Source organism: Sceloporus undulatus, chromosome 11 (assembly GCF_019175285.1).
Source record: "Sceloporus undulatus isolate JIND9_A2432 ecotype Alabama chromosome 11, SceUnd_v1.1, whole genome shotgun sequence".
Taxonomy (NCBI): Eukaryota; Metazoa; Chordata; class Lepidosauria; order Squamata; family Phrynosomatidae; genus Sceloporus; species Sceloporus undulatus.
This window is the reverse complement of record NC_056532.1, coordinates 10,039,722-10,062,846: the sequence shown is the minus strand read 5'-3', so window position 1 is coordinate 10,062,846 and position 23,125 is coordinate 10,039,722. Positions and strand designations below refer to the sequence as shown.

The 23,125-nt window shown below is 42.8% G+C and overlaps 3 protein-coding genes across 24 annotated transcripts in view; 1 reads left to right on the top strand and 2 right to left on the bottom strand.

Annotated features, from left to right (window-relative positions):
* The window catches only part of KSR1 (kinase suppressor of ras 1), a 69,630-nt gene extending 46,923 nt beyond the window's left edge, over positions 1–22,707 (top strand). For 4 of the 8 annotated variants that reach the window (XM_042442793.1, XM_042442795.1, XM_042442794.1 and 1 more), the window contains 13 exons: positions 1,454–1,515; positions 1,650–1,759; positions 3,012–3,180; positions 4,621–4,662; positions 5,894–5,948; positions 6,446–6,494; positions 7,471–7,853; positions 8,681–8,777; positions 9,188–9,321; positions 10,934–11,065; positions 13,221–13,356; positions 14,238–14,371; positions 17,678–22,707. In XM_042442793.1, coding sequence (XP_042298727.1) covers positions 1,454–1,515; positions 1,650–1,759; positions 3,012–3,180; positions 4,621–4,662; positions 5,894–5,948; positions 6,446–6,494; positions 7,471–7,853; positions 8,681–8,777; positions 9,188–9,321; positions 10,934–11,065; positions 13,221–13,356; positions 14,238–14,371; positions 17,678–17,756 — 1,582 coding nt within the window. In that variant the 3' untranslated portion in view covers positions 17,757–22,707. Of the gene's footprint in view, positions 1–1,453; positions 1,516–1,649; positions 1,760–3,011; positions 3,181–4,620; positions 4,663–5,893; positions 5,949–6,445; positions 6,495–7,470; positions 7,854–8,680; positions 8,778–9,187; positions 9,322–10,933; positions 11,066–13,220; positions 13,357–14,237; positions 14,372–15,556 lie in introns of all 8 variants that reach the window. The other 4 variants (XM_042442797.1, XM_042442790.1, XM_042442792.1 and 1 more) reach the window with 3 other exon arrangements.
* The window catches only part of LOC121917114 (RNA-binding protein Musashi homolog 2-like), a 911,933-nt gene that overhangs the window by 814,172 nt on the left and 74,636 nt on the right, over positions 1–23,125 (bottom strand). The window lies entirely within an intron of this gene.
* NF1 (neurofibromin 1) overlaps positions 1–23,125 on the bottom strand; it is a 353,409-nt gene that overhangs the window by 270,417 nt on the left and 59,867 nt on the right. The window lies entirely within an intron of this gene.

Here is a 23,125-nt window from a genome sequence, read left to right as displayed (position 1 = left end):
TACCCCAAGAAAACAATTCATTTCTCCAATAAATATTGCAAAAATGCTGGTCACAACACATCAGGAAATAAGGTAATCTTAGGCCCCATACAGACAGGCCAAAATAAAACTGCTTTGGTTCACTTTGGGGGTGTGCTGTTTAAATGCTGCATGCGTCCTAAGAGTCCAGAAGCCACGCCAAAGCCATGCTCCAGTCCTAAGGATTGGAGCGCAGCTTTGGCACAGCGTCCGGACTCTTAGGACACATGCATCATTTAAGTAGCATACCTCCAAAGTGACCCGAAGCAGCTTTATTTTGGCAGTCTTAGTCTCCATCGACAATATACTGGAAAGAGTGAGAACTTAAAGGCAGGGGACTTAACTGGAAAGATCTGAGGATCTATGGGGTTCAGATCTCTAGTCGACAGACCCTGCATAGGATATAGGGTCTATGGGATTCAAATCTCTGCCCAGCCATGGACTCATTCTTTCTCAGCCCAGCCTTCCTCACAGGGTTGTTTTGAGGATAAAATGACGAGGAAGAAGAAGGTAATTAAGGCCGGTTACACACCGGCACTTGGGACGTCCGCAGGACGTCCCATTTTAAAAAAGGGGCGTCTCTTCTAGACGCCCCTGGGTCTAATACGGACTCTGTCCGTACAATATGGTACCGGCCGTTCCACACGGCCGGCGCCATCTTTACGTATGTCGTGGCGCCTATGACATCGCGAATGCGCCAGCGGCGCCTCACGACGTCATAGAGGCGCCGCAAGAAGGAGCTCCATTTTGGAGCTCCTTTTTTGCTCCGCGTGGGAGCCACGCGGTGTGGCTGCTACAGCTCCCACACGGAGCAAGCGGCGGCGGCGGTAGACCGCCTCAAAGCTGCGGTCTATAACCCACCTAAGAATGGATAATTAATGTGACTTATTACATATTGCAGTGGCCCCAAACTGTGCTCTTTAAGGGCATTTTGGACTTCAGCTCCCAGAATCCCAGGCTATTGGCTTCTGGGAGTTGAAGTTCAAAATCTCTCAAAGGGCATAGTTTGGGGACCACTGACATACGTGGAATACTATGGATAAGATATTTGTAAATATTATCTTAAGTATGTTTTATTATAATTAATAATAAAATATTATTTAGAAGAAGTATGTACGCTGTTTTGTGGTACTTGGAGAAGGGAGGCAGGATGCAAATTAAATAGTTCTTTCTTACTTAGTTTTAGGCTGAGTGTCTAACAACTGCACCACAACTTTGATGGTCACCAGTTTTAGGATAGTGATCATATTTATATCTGTGTATGCATTTTGGTATTTTGTATTTATTTTTGGTATGGTCAGCCGACTAATTAATAAGCCGTATTGTTGTTGTTGTTGTTTGAGGGTCTTCTCTTGGGAAATCCTCAGAAGTCATACAAAGGTCTGTCCGTCATACGGTTTGCTGCTATCTAACATGTCTTTCCTTTTTTTTGCAGATTAAAGTGTCATAACAAATGTACAAAAGAAGCCCCACCTTGTAGAATATCTTTCTTACCAAGTAAGTGTCTTTTTTTGTCCTCCTCTTCCCCAAACTCCTAGTCATTTTGCTAATTCCTAGTCAATTTCCTAGTCAAATGACATGAAATGCAGATAAATGTCTCTTTCCTTCTCTTTCCTTCCACCTGCGTCCAGTAGTACCCCGATTAAGGCGGACAGAGTCTGTCCCTTCCGACATCAATAATCCTGTGGATCGACCTTCGGAACCCCAGTTCGGGACTCTTCCGAAAGCGTTAACTAGAAAGGTATGTGCTTGCCAGAAGCTTCAGAAGAATCTCATTTAAAAATCCTGAAACGGTGCCCAAAGATGCCCTGCTCCTCGGAAAGCGGACTTGCTAGGTTCTATGTTACATAATCAGGTTCTAGATAAAATGGATTTGTTCAACCTGCCTATGTGTTAAGGTCACTGGAGGGAATTCCTTCAGTGTAGTCCATGCATGGGGTAACATAAAAGTGAGGGACTTCCTAATCAAAGAATCATAGAATTGGAAGAGACCCCAAGGGCCATCCAGTCCAACCTCATTCTGCCATGCAGGAACTCTCAATCAAAGCATCCCCAACAGATTGCCATCCAGCCTCTGTTTAAAGACCTCCGAAGATGGAGACTCCACCAGTCTCCAAAATAGTGTATTTCACCGTTGAACAGCTCTTACTGTCAGGAAGTTCTTCCTAATATTGAGCTGGAATCTCTTTTCCTGCAGCTTGTATCCATTGTGTCCTGTTCTCTGGAGCAGCAGAAAACAAGCTTGCTCCCTCCTCAATATGACATCCCTTCAACTATTTAAACAGGGCTATCATATCACCTCTTAACCTTCTTCTAATGGATATATCCTAGCACCGAAACCCATTTAATCACAATGGCCCAATACAGACGGGCATGAAAGCGCCATGCTGGCGCCGTACTAGGGTTAGGGACCACGTGGCAGCTGCATGGTCCCTAACCCTAGTATGGCGCGGCACCATTGTTACATAGGCGCACTTGTTACGCCGCCCCTGCGGTTCAAAAAGAACAGTTTGGTGGCTGCAGCTTTCCTCTGGAGGAAATTAGGCTGCCAGCGGGCCACCCTTTTCGGGTGGTCTGTTCCGTGCCAATGCTATGTACAGTCAGTGAGTTGGCCAGAAAGACAAAGATGCCCTTATAAGAACTTCTCCACAAGGATTGAAAGAAACATAGAATCATAGAGCCAGGAGAGACTTCATTCTGCCATGCAGGAAGACACAGTCAAAGCACTCCCAACAGCTGGCCATCCAGCCTCTGTTTAAAAACCTCCAAGGAAGGAGACTCCATAACTCTCCAAGGCAGTGTATTCTGAAAGCAGAGCAGTTGTTCCAGAGCCATGGAGCATCTTTCCCACAGTGCCGAAGGTAATGTTCTGGGGCAGTGATCAGTCCAAAGTGATGGACAAAGCTTACAAACAAAATTTTCCAGCTCAGACAGTTCTCATTGCCCAGAGACCTTCATCCTCACGATTTTGGCTTCCTTTTAATAACTTCCAGGACCACCCACCAACGATGAACCACCTGGACTCCAGCAGCAACCCGTCTTCCACCACCTCCTCCACGCCTTCTTCCCCAGCTCCCTTCCAGTCTTCCAACCCTCCCAGTGCAACGCCGCCCCCAAACCAGTCTCCCATGGGACAGCGGGACAGCAGCTTCAACTTCCCAGGTAAGTCTGGTCTTGTTTTGGAGGACAGAAGCTCGATGTAAGGTTTCAGTGGGTCAAGACGGGTTCTTTGTTGGGTTCCCAAGCAAAAAGCCCAACACAAACAGGAAAAGAAACACCACCAATGACCGCTCTCTGTTTAAATTCACAAGGTGGGTTTTCCACCGCCTGGTAGACCTATAATTTCAGGATCGGGATCTCTTTTGGAACCTCTTATCACAATTTTTAGATTCTCTTTTTGGCTCCTTTAGTAGTAAAAGCACTATCATATACCCAGGATACAGGTAATTTCATTCATAATATAGAGAACAGAGTGGTAGATTCTGCGGGTTGTTTAATTACACCAAAAACTATGGATGCCGGCCACGAAAGCCTTTGACTTCACATATAGCTGTGTTAGTCTGTAGAATCGGAGATGTAGAGAGATCTTGTAGCACCTTTGAGACACATGGAAAGAAAGAAGTTGGCAGCATGAGCTTTCATAGACTAAAGTTTACTTCCTATTTCCATATGCGTCTAGTCTCAAGCAATTTGGATAAAGGAGACTCAACCTGTATGAGACATTTTGGGGAAATGTCCGGATGAAAACAATAAAATGTTAGCTCCTGCATTTACTTCGATTCTGGGAATGATCCATCTGAATCATACAGATTGCAAAGCACTTAGTTGCTAAAACGACACAGCATTTGGGATTTGCTTTGGTTTGGTTAAGGTTTTTTGTCACACCTTACAAGACTTTGCAGGTTAGAGTCTGCTTTATCAGGTCTGTGACAAATTTCCGGTCCAAAAAAGGTTTCTGCCATAATAAATGTGTTAACGCCAGAATTCAGTGTGACTATGCTTTGGTTGGGATGCTGTTGTTTTGTTCAGAACCAGTAATTCAGAATGAAATCCCATTTCATTGCAAGTACGTTTATCCACAGCGTAAGTCAAACAACTGTTTGTTTTGGGATCTTGTCATCTTGAATGCCGCACATAGCTTGAAAGTTCAGGAAACACATTTCATTTTGTCTTTTTGTTTGGAGAAGGATTTGAAGGAGGGGATAGCACTTGATAGATTTTGGCTAGACAGTATTGGATGGCAGAGGGAGATATCAATGCCAGGCCAGAAAAATGGCAGTTCTGGTATAAACACCGTCAAAAGCTTAACCGTTCTTCTTCTGCCTCTTCTAAATACGAAGGGAAATAATGCATCCTCCAGCCCAGCTGCAGCCTTTTCAATGTTGCATGCGCTCAAACGCACCTGTGTTTTCAGATTGCCTGTTCACAGTTTTACTAATGATGAATGGGGATTAATTGGCTGGATGTATTGATATGGGGGCAGTTGCTGACACCATAATCTTCTCACATGCTAATCTCTTGTGGTCTTTTTTTATTTTGTATTCGCTGTCCTCTCCCCTTTCTTTCTTTTCCTTTCCCTTTCCCTTTCTTCCTTAAAAAAAGCCGCCTACTACATTCAGCATAGACAACAGTTTATCTTCCCAGGTGAGTTCTTCTTAACCGGCAGGTGCCATTTCTACTGTAACACCTATTTCCCAACCCTCCGAAATCCCCCCATTAAAGATTAAATTTTTCGCCTGCATGTTGCGTTGGAATTATGCTCCTGCTTGCATGAATAATGTCTTTTCCTCACTGTATGAATGTTGTATGGACTCCTGTTATTTTGTGGTGTGGGAGGTTTTACAAGGTTTTTAAGTGTGCAGAGAGATCTTGCAGCACCTTTGAGACTCGCTGAAAGAAAGAAGTTGGCAGCATGAGCTTTCGTAGACTTAAATGTACTTCCTCAGGTGCATATCTCATGCTCAGATAGATGCATCAACTTCTTCCTTTCAGTTAGTCTCAAAGGTGCTTATTAGGATCAGTCTGTAGAGAGATCTTTTTGCACTTTTGCGACTCGCTGGAAGAAAGAAGTTGGCAGGATGAGCTTTCATAGACATAAGTACTTCCTCAGATGCATAGCTCATGCAGCCGACTTCTTTCTTTCAGTGAGTCTCAAAGGTCTCTCTACAGACTGATTCTAATAAGGTTATTAAGTGTAGCTTAGAACCAGGCACATTGCAGCATTTTGGAGAATCTCATACAGCACCTACTGTATACACTCGTGTATAAGTCTAGAAATGTTAATCAAAAAATTGACCCAAAAAACCTGGGTTGACTTAGCCATGAATCAATGTAAGTACTGTACTTTAAGTCATATATATATATATATGGGAGCCATCCCCTTTTTCTGATTAAAAGACAAGAGCTTAGTCCATCCTGGGAGCACCAAAAAGAAGCATGGATCCCCTCTGCTCTCTCATCCATCCAGCCTTTAGGATGGGCACAAATAGTTATGCCTGCCAAAATTTCTTTGGCATCGTTTTCCTTTGCATCGTCCTTTACATCCTTTGTTACATGGCCCTAGGTTTCACCCTCAACTTCTCCACAGGTCATATCAAAATCCATAATTTTGGTCCAAAAACCTGCCCTCGACTTATACATGAGGTCGACTTATACTCGAGTGTATACGGGTAATTTGATCTTGACCGGGCAAATATCTTACCTTCAGTTTGAAATACTAGAGCTTTAGGAGAGTTATACCATGTGGTTGTTCTGGATACTTATGTTTGCCTTAGCGCTATATAGCCAAGTACTTATGTTTAACGCAGTAATTGCAGATAAGCACGGAAACATGTAAAGCTCAATCTCTTTTATCATATCTTGTCCTTTTCTGCAGAAATTCCCAACACCCCACAAGTAACACAGGCTCCTGAAACTACTGAATGTCCTGAGTAAGTCTCTCTCTTTTTGTCTCTGGTATTTGATTTCTTTGCTATTTGGTATAGAGGGATCTGCCTTTAAGTGGTGATTGAAAATGCCATGGAAAGTCACTTGGTGACTTTGGGCAAATTGCACTCTCTCAGCTTCAAAGGAATTATTATTATTATTATTATTATTATTATTATTATTATTATTTCTGTCCCACCTCTTCAGTAAGATCAAGGCAGCTTACATCATTAAAACATATAACACAATAAAATAAATCCCATTATCCCCTCTTCCTTAAAACAAATCCACATAATTACAGTACAGTGCAACAACTACTGTAAAAATACACTTAAAATACAAGAAGTGACTTCAGACAACAAAATAAATGTGCCTTCTGCAGAAACAAGGGACACTGGAGAAGTGTTTTGACAGAAGGATTGAAAGGCATTATGTTATTATATTCAGGCATTGCACTGTCTTCCCATGTCAACTTTCTGGTTTCTGTTATTCTCTTGGATAGCGCTGCTGAACATCTAGAGACGGATGGGGTTGAAGAACGTGATGCAGAGGTAAATTTCCTTCTGTTTTGGGTTTTTTTAGGATGGTGTATGTGAATCTTACTTGTCATTTCATAAAGCAGCATTTAAAAATATAGGGAAACACTCTTAAGCATATCCAGGGACAGCTGTGTCAAGGTACAATAACATCCAAAATCCAACAGCGATACGTTTATTGGTCCAAACAAAATGGACAAAATACATGATGCAAGCTTTCGAAGCTCCACTGGCTTCTTCATCAGACAAAAGTGTTAAGAGTCAAGTGGAAGTAAGAAAGATAATGATGGAGTTGGAGTCATATGCCTACATTTTATCAAGCTGTTGTTAAGTTGTTCTCGGTTGAGATGGCACCCATTAGCAACACAATAAGAACCTTTGAGATCCATGTTTTTTTCTCTTAGGCCTATCATCATTTCCGCTATATCTTTTGCTCAGACTGTGAGTGCATTGTGTTTACATTCAAAACAGTGCCATTGATGTACTACACATAGGTTAGTCATGGGAGCCTCAAGGTTTGCAGAAGGAGAAACACCTTTTTAGAACAAACTCCTAAAGGAATACTCCTGATCTGTTGAAGAGTGCTTGACTGGCATGGAATACTAATGGGATAATTTAAGTTTCCTAAGGCTTTTGATAAGGAAACAAAAATATTAAATATGAGAACATGTCAAAGCCAAGCCTGTTAGGGTCTAGCTTTAAACCAGCAGAGTTGCAGAAATGTGCCTTTGTCTCACTATGCTTCCCTAAGAACAATACTGACTGATATTTTTGCAGGGAGAGACAATTGAGGGAGAGGGATGGAGAATGCAATATGGCAAGCATTCTGAAATTTCGATTATGTGTTATTAGGTGCGAAGCCATGGGTATGGGAAATGGGGAATTGCGATGAGAGGAGGATGAAGATGCTGCGAGGATGGGGAAAGAGCTTTGGGAAGAATGTAGTGTCTAGTCCCAGGTGCTAGTACTCATGTCATATTTCCCCCCTTAGCATGTGGAAGACCAAGAGCCGAATAAGTCGGAAGCGGAGGACGACGAGGACGAGATCGACGACCTGCCGAGTCGCCGGAGCCGCTGGCGAGGGATGATTTGCCGCAAGGGCAGCCAGACCAGCGTCTACCTGCAGGAGTGGGACATCCCCTTTGAGCAGATCGAACTGGGGGACCCGATCGGCCAAGGGCGATGGGGCAAGGTGTACCGGGGAAGGTGGCACGGGGAAGTGGCCATCCGGTTGCTGGAAATCGACGGGAACAACCAGGACCACCTGAAGCTCTTCAAGAAGGAGGTGATGAACTACAGGCAAACCAGGCACGAGAACGTGGTGCTCTTCATGGGGGCTTGCATGAACCCCCCTCACCTTGCAATTATTACAAGGTAAGGGTCCTTCTTTTAATAATAATAATATGCAATTCAGTTCAGTGGGTCCTTGTTTTCTGCTGGGGTTTGGTTCCAGGACCCCCTGTGGATAACAAAATAATTAATAATAAATAATAATAAATAAAATTTTATTTCTATCCCGCCTCTCTAATAAGATCGGGGCGGATCACAGCAGTAATAAAATTCATGCAATATAAAAATGAATCCCACTATCTCCATCCGTGAATGTTCAAGTCCTATTAAATATAATGGCACAACGAAATGGGTGTCCCATATATATAAAATGGAAAGTCAAGGTTTGCTATTTGGAATTTATACTTTTATGGGATATTATCAAGCCGTGGATGTTTGAATCCATGGATTTTGCAATTTGCTTTAACTGCACACTGTTTAATGATCTTACTCAAAGGCAGATTGCAGGGGACTCTTTTATAAACCAGTCGTGATTTATACTTGGAACAGAATTTGGGGATACTAGCCCTTTTCAAACCGGCTACTAGAGAGTCAGCCTATACCATAAAAGTATAAATTCCAAATAGCAAACCTTGATTTTCTACTTTATATATGGAAGTGTTGAGTGTTGGACTATGACTCTGGAGGTCCGATTCCCGGCTCGGCCATGAAATTCACTGGGTAAACCTTGAGCAAGTCACACTCTCTCAGCCTCAAGGGAAGGCAATGGCAAACCTCCTCCGAACCAACCTTACCAAGAAAACCCTGTGATACGTTCACCAGCCGTGAAATTATTGGATATTGTGAATAGAACATGTCACGACTGTCATCGGTTTTATTTCTCAATACGCTTGTCTGTCCATCTGCTTTAGTTTTTGCAAAGGAAGGACACTTCACTCGTTCGTCAGGGACCCCAAAATATCTTTGGATATTAACAAGACCAGGCAGATAGCCCAGGAGATTATTAAGGTAAGAACTATTTTGCATAAGGGTCAGCCTTACTTAAATCGACACTATTTATTCGGATCTGCCATAAAGATAGAATTTGTGCCCTCAGATCTACAATAAAGGCATGCCGCAAAAGGGGGGAAAAGCAAACCCATTACATTTTATTTGTCTCAAGTTATTTCCAGCCTGCTTTTAAAGGTGGGATCCTTATAAAAAGTTAAATAGTCATTGTATTGGCCATTTGGGATTGAAAGGAAGAGCTAAAAAGAGGTGGTTTCTCAGCAGAATAATGGGACATTCTTGCTTCGTATCTCTCCTTTTCCCTTGATCTGTTCAGATGTCTGCTGCTAGAAGACCAGCGAAAGGACCTCTATATAGTTTCAATGCTAGATTCCATCCCTGTTTAATTTCTGTCTCTCTGTTTTTCCCAGGGCATGGGGTACCTTCACGCAAAAGGGATTGTGCATAAAGATCTCAAATCCAAGAACATTTTCTATGAAAACGGCAAAGTGGTGATCACCGACTTTGGCCTCTTTGGCATTTCTGGGGTTGTTCAGGAAGGAAGGTAAGCCTTCTGCTCTTAACATCTTGTCCCTGGAAGGTCTTAGGTCTGCTTTGCTAAACTGTTGATAAGTTATAAGGTCCCCCCATAGACAAGAAACAGCTTTTGACTTACCTTTACCTGTGTAAATGCTTCCATTGCCTTGCACATAGAAGGCCAAGATGTTAAAAGGATGGAGCCGTGTCCCACCTGGTCAGTGCCAACTCAAGGTACCTCTCCATCCATGCAACAAGCAACACAACATGGGTATACTTCCACACACATGTCTCCTGTCTAGATGCATAGGAAACTGCCTAAATTATCTATTAGCGCAGTAGTTCCCAAACTTTGGGTGTTTTGAACTTCAGTTCCCGGAAGCCTTAGCAAACTTAGCCAATAGTCAGGAAATTCTGGGATCGGAAGTCCAAAACATCTGGAAGACTAAAGTTTGAGAACCATTGCATTAGAGTTTAGGATTATTTTCTTTAAAAAAAAAAAATCAAGTTTCATAATACCAAGAAGGATGACTATTTTGGTTCCTAAGACACAAGATTGTACAAGTGCATCTCTCAGTCTCTGCCTATAAATATGGAATAATAAGAAATTAAATATCTAACCATTATGGTACTAAAAGCTGCCTTACTCTGTCTAATAGTAGGACCAGCCTATGGTGCTTGTTTTAAAGGGTTGTCATTGGACATGGCAACCGCATTTTGAGTCATCCATTTTGAGTCATCTGCATTCCACTTCTTTAGAAAGTTGAGGTAGAGAAGGTCTTGTAAGAGTTACTTTTTTGGACAACACTTCCAGCCAAGAGTTACATTTTTGGGCAACTCTTCCAGCCAATATGACTACCGATTCTGTAGACTATGAAGGACCGAGGACTTGTAGTTCAAAACCAAAAACCTTTCATATACTATAATAAATGTACTCATGTTGCAATGATAACGTCTTCATATACTGTATTAGAAGTTTTGGGGCAGTTCATAGTTGTGATGATAATCTTCACATTCTCCGTTTCAGCCCTTCCCCAGAGATATATCCTACATAAATGCATTGGAAGCCCCAAAGATTATTTCTTCATTTAGTTTGGTATTATCTTCTTGGTCTACCAGGACCAAGAAGAGCACAATTTTTCCCATCATTTATATACCTGAAGTTATAAAAACAAAATAATAATAATAATAATAATAATAATAATAATAATATATTTATTTATTTATTTATACCCCACCTCTCCATTAAGTTCGAGGCAGCTAACAACATTAAAACATTAAAATACAATGTGCCAGACACCCACCCACCCACCATAACCAATAAATCATAATTATAAACAGTAACAATAAAACAATACCATTAAAATTATTAAAACTTATTAAAATTGGAGATGCCAGGTATTAAATCCATGCCTTCTTCCGGCATAACATACTCCGCACAACATCATTACGTCTGCTATGCAAGCTACTCTGTCTCCAGAGAGTATGAGTCTCCTAAGCATGTCCTATTTTTTGTTTCACTGGATAATCGATTCCTGATAGATTGCACTAATTTAGACTAATTTAATGTAGATCCCATGCGGTGTAAATGTAGAATATAGAAGGAAGGGTTCTATGATAGCCTTCTTTTCTTCTCTCAGGCGTGAGAACGAACTGAAGCTGCCCCACGACTGGCTCTGCTACTTGGCCCCGGAAATTGTGCGGGAGATGGCGCCCGGGAAGGACGAAGATAAGCTCCCTTTCTCCAAAGTGGCGGATGTCTATGCTTTTGGGTAAGAGAGGGAGATGGATCCCTAAGGATCCATCGATCCATCATTGGGTATCCTTGTTGCTTACTTAGGAGAAGCATGGCCATTATGGTCTGAATGCTGTTGGTGAGCCATTGACTCAGCTGTTGACCCATTGACTCAATTGTTTATATATATATAACATACAAACATAAAACCATATGTTCCATAGCATACACTTCTGTACATTTACATTTTCTTCTTTACTTTATAGCCTTCTTTAATCTTTTCTCCTCCTTCTCTCATCTTCTATTTTCTTCTTCCTTCTTCCTTCTCCTAACTTCCTTCTTTCTTCATTTCCTCCTCCCTTTCTTTTCTCTTCCTATATCTTCTCTCCTCTTCCTCTTCGCCTCAACTTATCTATCTACTCAAACCTTCATCCTACAGACTTAAACCCTCAACTATTATTCATCTTCTTCCCTTACTTCCTTACATCTTCCATACATCTTCCTCACTTTCCCATTGACTCAGTTGTTGAATTGTTGGCTCAGTTGTTAAGTCACTGCACAGTTAGATCTCATTGATTCAATGGTTCTACTCAGGACTAACAGTAGGATTAGGGCTCATGCCAGCCGCATTTCTGAAGCTAAGCTGGGTTAAGTCTGGTTGGTGCTCCAGTGGGAGACTTACCATAGAAAGCTAGCTGGAACACCGTTGAAGAAAAGTGGGGTCAAAGCATAATAAATATGTGTGTGGCAGATTCTGCTATGTGACAGTGTGCGTTCATGTTTACCTGCAGGTAAATATGCTATGTACCAAATGTTTTTTTGTGGGGGGGGTTTTGGGCTATGTGGTCATGTTCTAGAATAGCCCCCAAAACCCCACAAAAAACTATGGATGCCGGCCATGAAAGCCTTCGACTTCCCATGCTATGTACCGCTATTTTTTGCTTGCCATCCCCTCTTTCATGATTTCCAGAACAGCAGCGAACATTAATAATTTGCAATCCGGTTTTTCAGCTGGTTCCAAGGATAAAAACAAGAGGAACAAGTGCTCACACCGCATGTGCGTCTGTTTCAACAGAAAGTAGTTTGGAAAACCCACAGAGCACTTTTGACACGGATTTAAATCCTTGTAACCCTTAGGGTTACTTCTGGACTCTTTTTTCATCATGTGAAAGTATCTTTGTAACCACTGACCGAAAGAAAGGTCAGTCCGTGATGTCTTGGAAGTTTTCCTTCCCGCTAAACTTCCTTGTTTTAAAGAAAGAAAGAAAAACAACCAGTTTTTCTTCTCCTTTCTCAATTTCAGTAGCATAATCATTAGCAAAATGTCCGTATTTATGACTGAGCGGCATACATGTATGTATTGCAAAATCGAGAAGGTGAAAGAGAGAGAGAGAGGCAACAAACATATCCTCTGATTATATCTCTGCAAGAGATTTTTGGAAAAGACAATCTAGTTATGCTTATTTCTGGTGTAAATATCTGTGAATTTTATCATAAGGAGATCAAGGCCTAGAATCATGCCAATCCATGCCCATAAAGATGCCAGTAGTAGACTTTTTACTAAACGTTCAGACTGTGTTTCTATCTATACCTCTCTTAGGGTTGGCCCATGGCAATGGGGTTATGGACATTCAATTCCAAGGTGCATTTTTAAGTGTGTTTCGAAGGGTCTTTACAGAATTTACAAAGTACATTACAATAATTTATCCATTGAGAGGATCAAATGAGGACTGAGTTGGAATCCTCATTTAGTTTGGAGCAAGCATGGCAAAGTGGTTTGCGCATTTGGATGTAACGCTGAAAACCATGATTTGATTCCCAGCTCAGCCATGGGACCTTGGGCAAGTCACACTCTCTCAGCCTCAAGGGAAAGGCAATGGCAAACCTCCTCTGAACAAATCTTGCCAAGAAAGCCCCAGGATAGATCCACCTTAGGGTTGCCATAAGTTGGAAATGATTCAAAGGAACACAGCAACAGCTCAGAACTGACACACTTTCAGCCTAACTTGCCACATGGGATTGTTGGGCGGATAAAAGAGGAAACGAGAAAGCAAGTCTGCGTCCGTGTAACTCTGTTTGTCGTTCTTCTTTGTGGTCTCCTTGAAGGAAAGATGGGGACGTAAATCCAATAGAGATTTTTGTGGTTCATTCCTCTTACCGAAAGTAACTTTAAAATGTTTTGGGCTTCTCAGGACCGTGTGGTATGAGCTCCAAGCTAGAGAGTGGCCATATAAGAGCCAGCCGGCCGAGGCCCTGATCTGGCAGATTGGAAGCGGAGAAGGCATGAAGCAGGTCCTCTCAGCAAGTAGCCTGGGGAAAGAAGTCAGCGTAAGTATACTATATGTATATTATATAGGTTTTTTTGTGGGTTTTTCAGACTATGTGACCATGTTCTAGAAGAGTTTATTCCCGACGTTTCGCCAGCATCTGTGACTGGCATCATTCTCTGAAGATGCCGGCGAAACGTCGGGAATAAACTCTTCTAGAGCATGGCCACAGAGCCCGAAAATCCCACAAAAAAAAGTATGGATGCCGGCCACAAAAGCCTTCGACTTCATATATGTATATTGTTCTAGACATCACAACCGCTACCGTCCTGCCAGTGGTGATTGGTGGCTTCCATGTCAGTCAGAGCTAGCATGGTTTGAGCATTGGACTATGACTTTGGAGACCAGGGTTTGTATCCTGGCTCAGCCATGGAAACCCATCGGGTGAGATTGGGCAAGTCGCACTCTCTCAGCCTCAGAAGAATGCCCGGCCAAACCCCCAAGAAGCTTGCCAAGAAAACCCCATGATAGGTTTGCTATAAGGTCGCCATAAGCCAGGAAAGCACACAACAACAACAAATGTCAGGCATTGACTTAATTCTGAGTTTTAGTCCAAATCTGAAATAAATTAACAAGGGTTGAAGCCTATAGAGTAGTAATAGGAGCAAATGTACAATGGCTTGGGAACAAAGGCACTATGGGTTGGGTAGCTGGAAAAGTTGTGTGTTGTTACATCAATATTTAAGTCAGCCTTGACTATCGGGAATCGTCAAGGTGTGTTGGTTGAGGAAACATGGAGGTTGTAGTCCAACATCTCAGGTACATAGCTCTTTCATTCTTTCTGGAGCACTTTTCAAAAGATGTTCAACCTTGACAACTTGATCATAAAAACAAGCCTTTTAAAACAAAAAAAGCTGACTCAAACGTGATGCCACTTTTTAGGACATTCTCTCAGCATGTTGGTCTTTCGACGTCAGCGAGCGACCCAGCTTCACGCTTCTGATGGACATGCTTGAAAAATTGCCAAAGCTCAACCGGAGGCTCTCTCATCCGGGACACTTCTGGAAATCAGCCGAGTATGTATTGGCCTGAGCTGCTTGTGACAATTGCATTTCATTAATAAGCAAACGGTTAAACATTCCCCTAGACACAAGCTTTAAGTATGCTAATCCTTGCCTATGTCCCATTAACTTCCTTACGGCTTCACTTCTCAATAAATCTTTGTAGGTGGAATAGGCAACTGTTTTTCTACTAAGTCACATTCCCTTTTGGTGAGTGGTTGGAAGGCACATGTTGGTAGTGGACAGGATCAGAACTAGAACCAGAATTAGATCAGTTCATCCTTTTTCTTCTTCCTTTGCAGTTCCTTTGTTCCTCTTCCTCCCTAGGCAACAAGCTGCTGGGGAAGGAACAAGTCACTTTCCCAGAATCCAGAGTTGGCGACTCGTAGAGGGCTTTGGAAATGAGGCAGATGGATATGTGAGGCCAAGCAATGGCCACTAGTTGCCAAACCCGAATGCAGTGGTTCTCAACCTTCCTAATGCCGCGACCCTTTCATACAGTTCCTCAGGTCGTGATGACCCCCAACCATAAAATTGCAGTGTCTCGGTTCCTAATACCATCGGAAATATGTGTTTTCCAATGGTCTTAGGTGACCCCTGTGAAAGGGTTGTTTGACCCCCAAAGGGGTCAGGACCCACAGGTTGAGAACCGCTGCCCTAATGCATAGGGCCAGTGTGGTGCAAATCTACTATTTCCTACCACCCACCTGTCACTCTTGCATTGTATTGCCCTAGTATCTGGATATGCCTTGTCTATGTCCTCCAAGAAACAGCAAGAAAGAGTCTTGCAGCATCCTAAAGACTCACGCATAGCGCATGTTTTTATGGCTTAGCCTCCACGCCATGGTGAGCATACATTTGTACAGGGTTCGATTCCCAGTTCGGACACGAAACCCATTGGTTGAACTTGTGCAAGTCACACTCTCTCAGCCACAGGGGAAGGTGATAACAAACCTCCTCTGAACAAATCTTGCCAAGAAAATCCCATGATAGGATTGCCATGGGTCGGAAACGACTTGAAGGCACACCAACACCACCACAACAACAACCGCCTTTTAAACCCACAGTCATCATTCTGTCCTATTCCCCCTGCTCTTTGGCTGCCTTTTTAATCTGTAACAATGGACTAACTCTCTCTTCTCTTGTGTGTCCCTCTCTCTCTCTCGTTTTTTGTTTGCCTTCCACCTTTCTGTCTTCTAGGTTGTAGCTACTGACGCAATAGCCGGGTTCTACCTTGCATGCTTCCTTTGTATCCTAAACCCACACAGCAACTTGGACATCCACCTTGCACTTGTGTATACACACATATACAGACACACAAACAAACACACACACGCGCCGCCCATTTTTAACCCTCGGGCGCACCCGACGCTTCTATGAATTCCTTTCTCCTGCCTCTTCTCTCGGTGCGGGCTGCTAACTTGAAATAACCATCCCTGTCTGCAAGAACTGTGGCGTGTTTGCTACTAACCCCTTCTCCGAACCCAGATTAACTCCTCGACTTCCGAAATGTGTTCAGCCGGCTGCAGCACTTGCAATTTCCGTCTCCGCGCCGCTCGCTCCTCCGCGGGTGGTTTCTCTTTTTCCGAACTCTTTACCACCAGCCTCATAAGCAAGGTGTAAGCAACAACAAACGACAAAACAGCCAGCATTGTGTGTGTGTGCTTGTCTTTTGTATGGGATTTTTTGTAAAAATAATAATATATATATCTATATATGTATAGACATATATATGTGTATATAAAAGTAAGTTGTTTATCATCTGTGCATTTGAGCTGCCTAGCAAAAGGACATTAAAAAGCGATCTCGCTTCTTAAGTTACAACAGTCAGGATCATTACGAATGTACGCATGAGGTGGGTTAAAAAATAGGAGTATGGGCTCACTTAAAGAAATCTTAGTGGATTCGGCGTACACGTTTTATTAGGTTTTTAGTTGGTTAAAGCGACACACACGACGTTGCATGGGAGCAAAACTAACAGCCTTGAAGGTAACAGCGTGTTTTGCTTTGATTTTAAATGGCACTCTTATTTATTGTTACGCCATCGTTTTAATTTATTACTCACCTTTCTGAGCGTGGAAGAGGCATCTTAGAAGAGGCATCCCTCCCGTTTTAAAAATTTGATTTGGAACAGCTTTTTAGTTGGAGGCTTTAAAACTAAATAACGTTGTTGGCCTTACAATTCAATGCCGTACCTATCTAAATGGGTTTATTTGGGTTTATTCCCAGGTTAGTGGGCCTAAACCTTGGCTAGATGTTGCCATATCCCTAGTATAAAATTAATAGTCATCAGATTTAGGTTTGAAACAGTGTTCGCCAACTGGCAACGTAGTGGGGTACCCTATAGATTTTTGGTCACGTAGCTTCTTGATAGATCTTTCATTGACCCCACAAAGCTTTTTAGTAGGGGGAAGTCTTGACTTTTCAAGCCTGAAAACAGCAACAACTTCCATCTGCGGAGAAAAGTTTCATCCATGACATTTTACTTTACGGAAATACAGTGGAGCCTTGATATCCGCTGGGGTTTTGTTCCAGGATCCTCCCATGGGTTCCAAAATCCACGGATGCTCAAGTCCCATGATGTGCAACAATGTAGTAAAATATAATGCCAAGGTTTGCTTTTTGGATATTTTCTAAACAGATGGTTGACTCGGTGGATGCAAAATGCATGGTTATGGAGTGATGTCTTCAGTCTCAGAGATGGAGGGCTGGTGATGGAATGGGGATATGTAGGGATGAGATGCAAGATGTATATATGGGGCAGGGTTTGAAGTATGGTTTTAGGGGTGACCCTAAGCCAAACTAATACAATGAGTTTTGGGTGGCACTGCAAAGACAGCAAACCATAGCGCTGGTCCATTCCCTGTCTTAGGTTCTCTTATGCAGCCAGGCTTTCTAACCGGAGCAACCCAGCGATCCCCAAACTTTGGTCCTCCAGGTGTTTTGGACTTCAACTCCCAGAAGCCCCAGTCAGCTTGGCTAACAGTAAGGAACTCTGAGAGCTGAAGTCCAAAAAACCTGGAGGACCAAATTTGGGAACTAACAGAGTAATCTTTCTCCTTGAATTCTGGAACAGACTTTCTCTGGTTGCCGTATGGGCCGAATGTCATGAATGAAACAATCTCAACCCTTCCATGAAGGAAGCAGAACTTGACTTGCCTTGCCTTTTGCATTGCAAATCAGGGCTGAAACACTCACTGATCGCTTCTCGCTTTTGTGCCAGGGCTCCAAATGTAAACGTTTTAATGCAGATGTTTAAATTTCCTCCCTTCTGTCCCCTTCCCTTCTTCCTCCTCCTTCTCCCCAATCCTCCTTCTTCAGCATTAACAGTAGCAAAGTTGCCATCCGGTTCGAACGGTTTGCCTTGGGAGATTTGGAGTCGAGTAACCAAAAGATATAGCCGGGTGTGTCTTTTTTAATAGTCCTTTATTCATAACGGTGGAGAAAGGCTGTCGGAGACCTCCGTGGGAGCTTCCCAAAAACATGGAAAGGGGCATGTTGTTGAGCCATTCCTGCCCAGCTACTTGGTGATGTTTCACTTAGACACCTGATGTTTAAAAATGTTTACATTCTGATTACTTCTCCCCCCCCCCCACCTTTGTGTGAATTATATAATAAAATGTGATATAGGGTTTTTTTATTTAATATTTTCCCCTTCGTATGTACAAACTGAGTTGTTGTGAGCAATCCGATCGCATAAATCTTGGTGAAGAAGCGCTCTGAGGTTTCAGGATTGCAGCCCGGAAAATGTCCGAAATGAAGGTTGCGCACCGACCACAGAGTCGCACCTCTCCTACGTGGAAAATTTGGACCACGCCATTCCCCCCGAAGGATGCTTGCAATGCTGTGAAGTGGCGGACGAACCCTTGCCACCTTTCCCGAACTACGTTTCCCTCGTCTTCTCCGTCGGAGAACAGTATAGAAGAGTTTGAAAGCGATGTAGAAATGGACAATCTTAGGAAGCGAAAGGGGAAGTTGTGAGGGCGAAACCTTCGCTCGGAGCCCAGTGCAACGGAACGGACTCTTACTATGACTGGAATTGTTTTGTGGCTTGTGTTTTGTGACAAGGTTTTGAAGCATGAAAATGTGGTTGTTATGGTGTAGATGTTCGTACCTTGGTTGAAAATTGTTTTAAGAAAACAAGCTTCTACCTCTCATTGTCTTTGGGGGTTTGGGTGGGACATCTTGAAGGTCCATGGGCAGCACCTGAAATAGGTAAGGTTTCCAGGGCGGCTGTGCCATTTCTTATACATCTGCTTTCTTCTCTCCTTCGTAACCACTATTTTCTCCCTTTCTGGTAAAGGATGGGTGACTTGTAGCTGTTACTGAACTCCAACTCCCATCAATACCAGCCAACGTTAAAATGGTTAGGATGATGGGAATTATATCTGGACACGATGTCCATTTTTGTCTTATGAACATCCTCTGCCTGGCTCCTCCACTTTTCCCTGGCTGCTGATGGAGGGAAGATTTCACTTAACAGAAAATAAGCTTTTCCCCAAATGTAAGTATATTAAACAGGGGATGTTTTGCACAATTCAGAGTCCAGATTTTAGGGTGCTTGAGTACAAGGCATACGGTTTTTGTTTGAATGTTTTGCATGTCCCTGGAGCATCGAGTTGTAGAAGGATAGGAAAGGAGCGATTTATTGTACTGAGTCCCAGTAACAGAAATGAAACACATTTGCCGTTTCCTCCCAAATGATCCAAGAAGTGCTGAAATGCAAATTGAAGTTGTTGTTCCTCTCTGCTTATTCGACTGCAACGAGGAAACGGGAAAGATAAGCTAATATCCGCTACGTTGACCAGAAAAGTAGTGCCAGTCCCAGAGAAAGAAAATGTCTTGTCCTTTTCCCCAACAACAATCCAAACATTGCTCCGAAGAAGAAGAAATGTAAGGCATCCCCTTCCTCGTTTCCAATACATGGGCATAATCTACTGAGTTACTAATGGTAGTATAAGCATTTTCTAGTAGGTCTTTGTAACCACGTTGGTGACCTATTTTCTTAGACAGCTATAAAAGGGGAAAAGGCTGGATGGACTGTAAAAGGTTGCCTAGTTGACCTTTGGAGTCTTGACTTTCTACCACAGTTAATGCTTCTGAAGAGGAAGCTTAGCTGTGTTTTAGACTATCAGGTTTTGTATCTTTACAGAAAAGATGTAACCTCCGGCTAGGTTATAGCTCAAATGTGGTAGCCTGACATTGAGAAGAATGAGTTTGGCAACAGGGGAGACCACTTTCTTTTGCAGATCCACCTTCCCCCTTTTTATTTAATTCTCCGATGGTGACCACTTCTTTCTCTTTACTGCAATGCAAAAAGAGCCTGTGGAGCCCATGCGGATTTGGTTGTATATTTCATCCTCTTTCCTATTATCAAAGGTCTACTGGGTTTCCGTAAGCTTGGCCGCATTGTGACAAAACCTCTGGATTTGAGCCTAATTCTTAGCGATGTGTGCTGAGGATGTTGCCACGAATGCTGGGGACAATGTACGTATGCTCACATGGCTGAATGGTGCCGCTTCCGCAGATGTTCTCAGCGCATCGAAATCTCATATGTCAGAGGAGAGGAATCTCACCTTTGTGCTTTGCAGTGTGCAGTTTTTGTAAGGATTTGTGGTTGCGTCCGTTGTGAGAGCCCTGTGTAGAATGCATGCCACGATCCCACTCTTGATACCCTACTATAAGGCGTACAAAAGAGAAACCAGCACCCACGTTTGAAGTAGGAACGTACCATATATACTCGACTATAAGTCGATCTCCTGTATAAGTCAAGGGAAGGTATTTGGGTCAAAATTATGGATTTTGATATGACTTGTAGATAAGTCGAGTGTAAACGTAACAAAGGATGGAGCGAAGGAAAACAATGCCAAATAACGTACAATATTCCAGCAGGCATAAAATGTCGGTGCTTAAAGTAAATAAAGGATGGATGGATGAGAACGTAGAAGGGAGTTAGTGATTCCTGGACAGATTGGGTTGCTAGCCAGAACTTAAGGTCTGTTGTATATTTGGTGGTTTGGCTTTCTCCATTACTGATCCACATAAGGTCCTCAGATGATGATGATGATGATGATGTTATTTTCTTATATCCCACCTTCCTCCCAATATAGGGACCCAAGGCGGCAATTGTCGATACGTTGGCTTGCTGTGCCTGATAAACAGAGATCCTCCCGATCCAGTAAGGATAGAAATGTTGGGTTTTTCCTCCTATGAGTTTAGTTGTTTAACGTATAGAGAGGAGGACCAAAAGTTGGGAACCACTGCACTAAGATGTCTTGCCATTCAGTCAAAGCGATGAATGAGATGTGGCTGGTTTGTGGGCTATGCTTCCTTAGCCTGCATCCCATCTGTATTGCAAAAGAGCGGTTGTGAAGCCACCATTTTGGGCATAAACCACGTTTCCAGTTACAAGATTTCTTAACCTTTAGTCTGTCCTCCAGTTCATCTCTCTTTTAACAAGCCATGATAAGAGCATGCCTTGTTCTAGTAAGTAAGCACTCCTTCTTTGCCTTCTTTCCCCAGAAGCCTCAGATTAATTATAATTTCCCGTTTGGTTGGAACAAACCATGATCTTAAACAGGATCCTGGGCTGTTTTGGGAGCTGTTGACTGCACTTTCCCGATTCAGAGGTCACAGGAAGCTATGGTTAGTTGGAGAACTGATGGCACGCACAGGCGTTAGGCTTGTATCCTGGTTTATTAAATGGCAATATAGTTTTCCAGACTGTGCCAGTGTTTCCCACTCCAAGGATTGAAATGTTGGGATAGGTGTTTGAATGGTTGAGCTGTGAGGGTTATGGAGAACATGCTCCATAGCTGAAAAAAAGTAGGAGAAATGCATGACTTAGAGGTTCAGAAGTAGTCAAGAGATAAATGCTCACGTCTTAAATTCCGGAAAACATAGTCCTGGAATGTGTGTCTCTGTGTGTTTGTGTGCAAAAGCAATTTTCCCCAATCTGATGCGCTCCAGATGATTTGGCATATGCTTTCCATGATCATGTTGGCTGAGAATAAAAGTCCCTGGCTGTTCATTTCTTAAGCTCCCAAGCACCGTCATAACTCGGTGCATGCATCTTAGAAATGGACCCTGCTCTTGGATGTGCTACATCACTCAATGGCAAGGATATGCGCCATGATATTCTATGCTAGGAAAGCCTTGTTTTGTTTTGCTCTCTTACTAGGATGTGACTTAGGAACTGCATAGGTCCACTTCACTTGGCCAATGGTTTCCAATCTTTGGTCCTCTAGATGTTTTGGACTTCAGAGCTCATCATTCTTGACTGTCGGCCAAGTTGGCCGAGGCTTCTGGGACCTGAAGTCCAAAACATCTAGAGGACCAAAGATTGGAAACCAATGGCCAAGTGAAGTGGCCTTATGCAGTTCCTATCCAGTCTAGTAAGAGAGCAAAAGAAATAGGCACAGAAGATCATGGCGCATAGATGGGAGTTGCCATCTTTGTCCCCAGTAGTTGGTATCCTTGTGCTTCTCTATATCACTAAACTCTCAGGGCTAGCAGCCATTGATAGCTTTCTCTTTCAGACATTTATTTTACGGCCATCAAATGTTTTACAAATTTGAAACCAACAAATACAAAATTCGACCCTTTAAGGTCATTTTTGGCACTCAACGCTTTGGACTGCAATGGTCCAAACCTTTTACTAAGAGTGGCTAATGGGAACTGTAGGCCAAATGTTTGGTGGAAGCTGGAAACGCATCTCAAGATGCTCCAAAGATGGTTGTTAGGTGATATATCTCCAACGTATCTTGGGAGCCCTGAAGAAGGCCAAAAAAAGTATGCAGGCCAAAACACATCGGTGTGGTACATTTCCGTACCAATGAAGCAAGCATTTTCTGAGCACCTTGAGATGTGTCTCCAAGTGCTGGAGATTTCTTTGGGTGCTCCTTGGTTTTTGGTCTTTTGGAAGACAAGAGAGCAAAGTTGGGGGACATACGGACCCTCTAGACAGCACTGGACTCCAAATCCCTTCAGCCCCAACCAACAATGACCCATGGTCATGGGAGCTGTAGTCAAGCAAACCCTGAAGGATCATAGGTCCTTCAGTAGAACATGAAAATGATGGTTGCACGACCCATCTCTGTTTACACTGGGGTTAAATCCGGAGTATCTCCACTTTGTGTGGGTTGGAAGAGGACTTAAAATGGAGTCTGTGTCGTAACCGTGTCACGCTAGGCGTCATGCGCGGCGAAAAGGGATCCTGGCGCCTATTTCTTTGTAACTATTTTCCTTCTCGTGGTGATCGTAAGGGAGTGAATTTTGGCACTGTGAGGCCGTTCTATCTCTTTTTTTCCTTTCGGTGTTGTACAAATGAGTAAATAAAAAAGTGAAGCGCAGCCGTCTGTATGTGAAGGGTCTCTTTAGCCGCAGTTTCGACCGTGTCTGTAAAAACCGAAGTCTGTAACATGGCGAAAAACGGACATTTTTCTCTCCCCCCTCCTCCTTTTCAAACGTTAATGTAAACTTTGTACAGTAAATATATATATAAATATATATATATAAATATATAAATATAAATATATTTTCTATCGACTCCAAGTTTGTCTTCCAGAACGGCTATTAATTTAATTTAAAAAGAAATAAAATCGGTTAGTATTAACAAAGAGCTCTGCTGTTAGTTCATGCAACTGTTTAAAGAAGAAGAAACCATTTTAAACAAAAGGAGAGAAAGTGCATTCGATGTTCGTGAAATTCTGAATATTTTGGAGTTCTTCTTAAGTGAATAAAACTTTGGCTCTGGATGAAAACCGACTC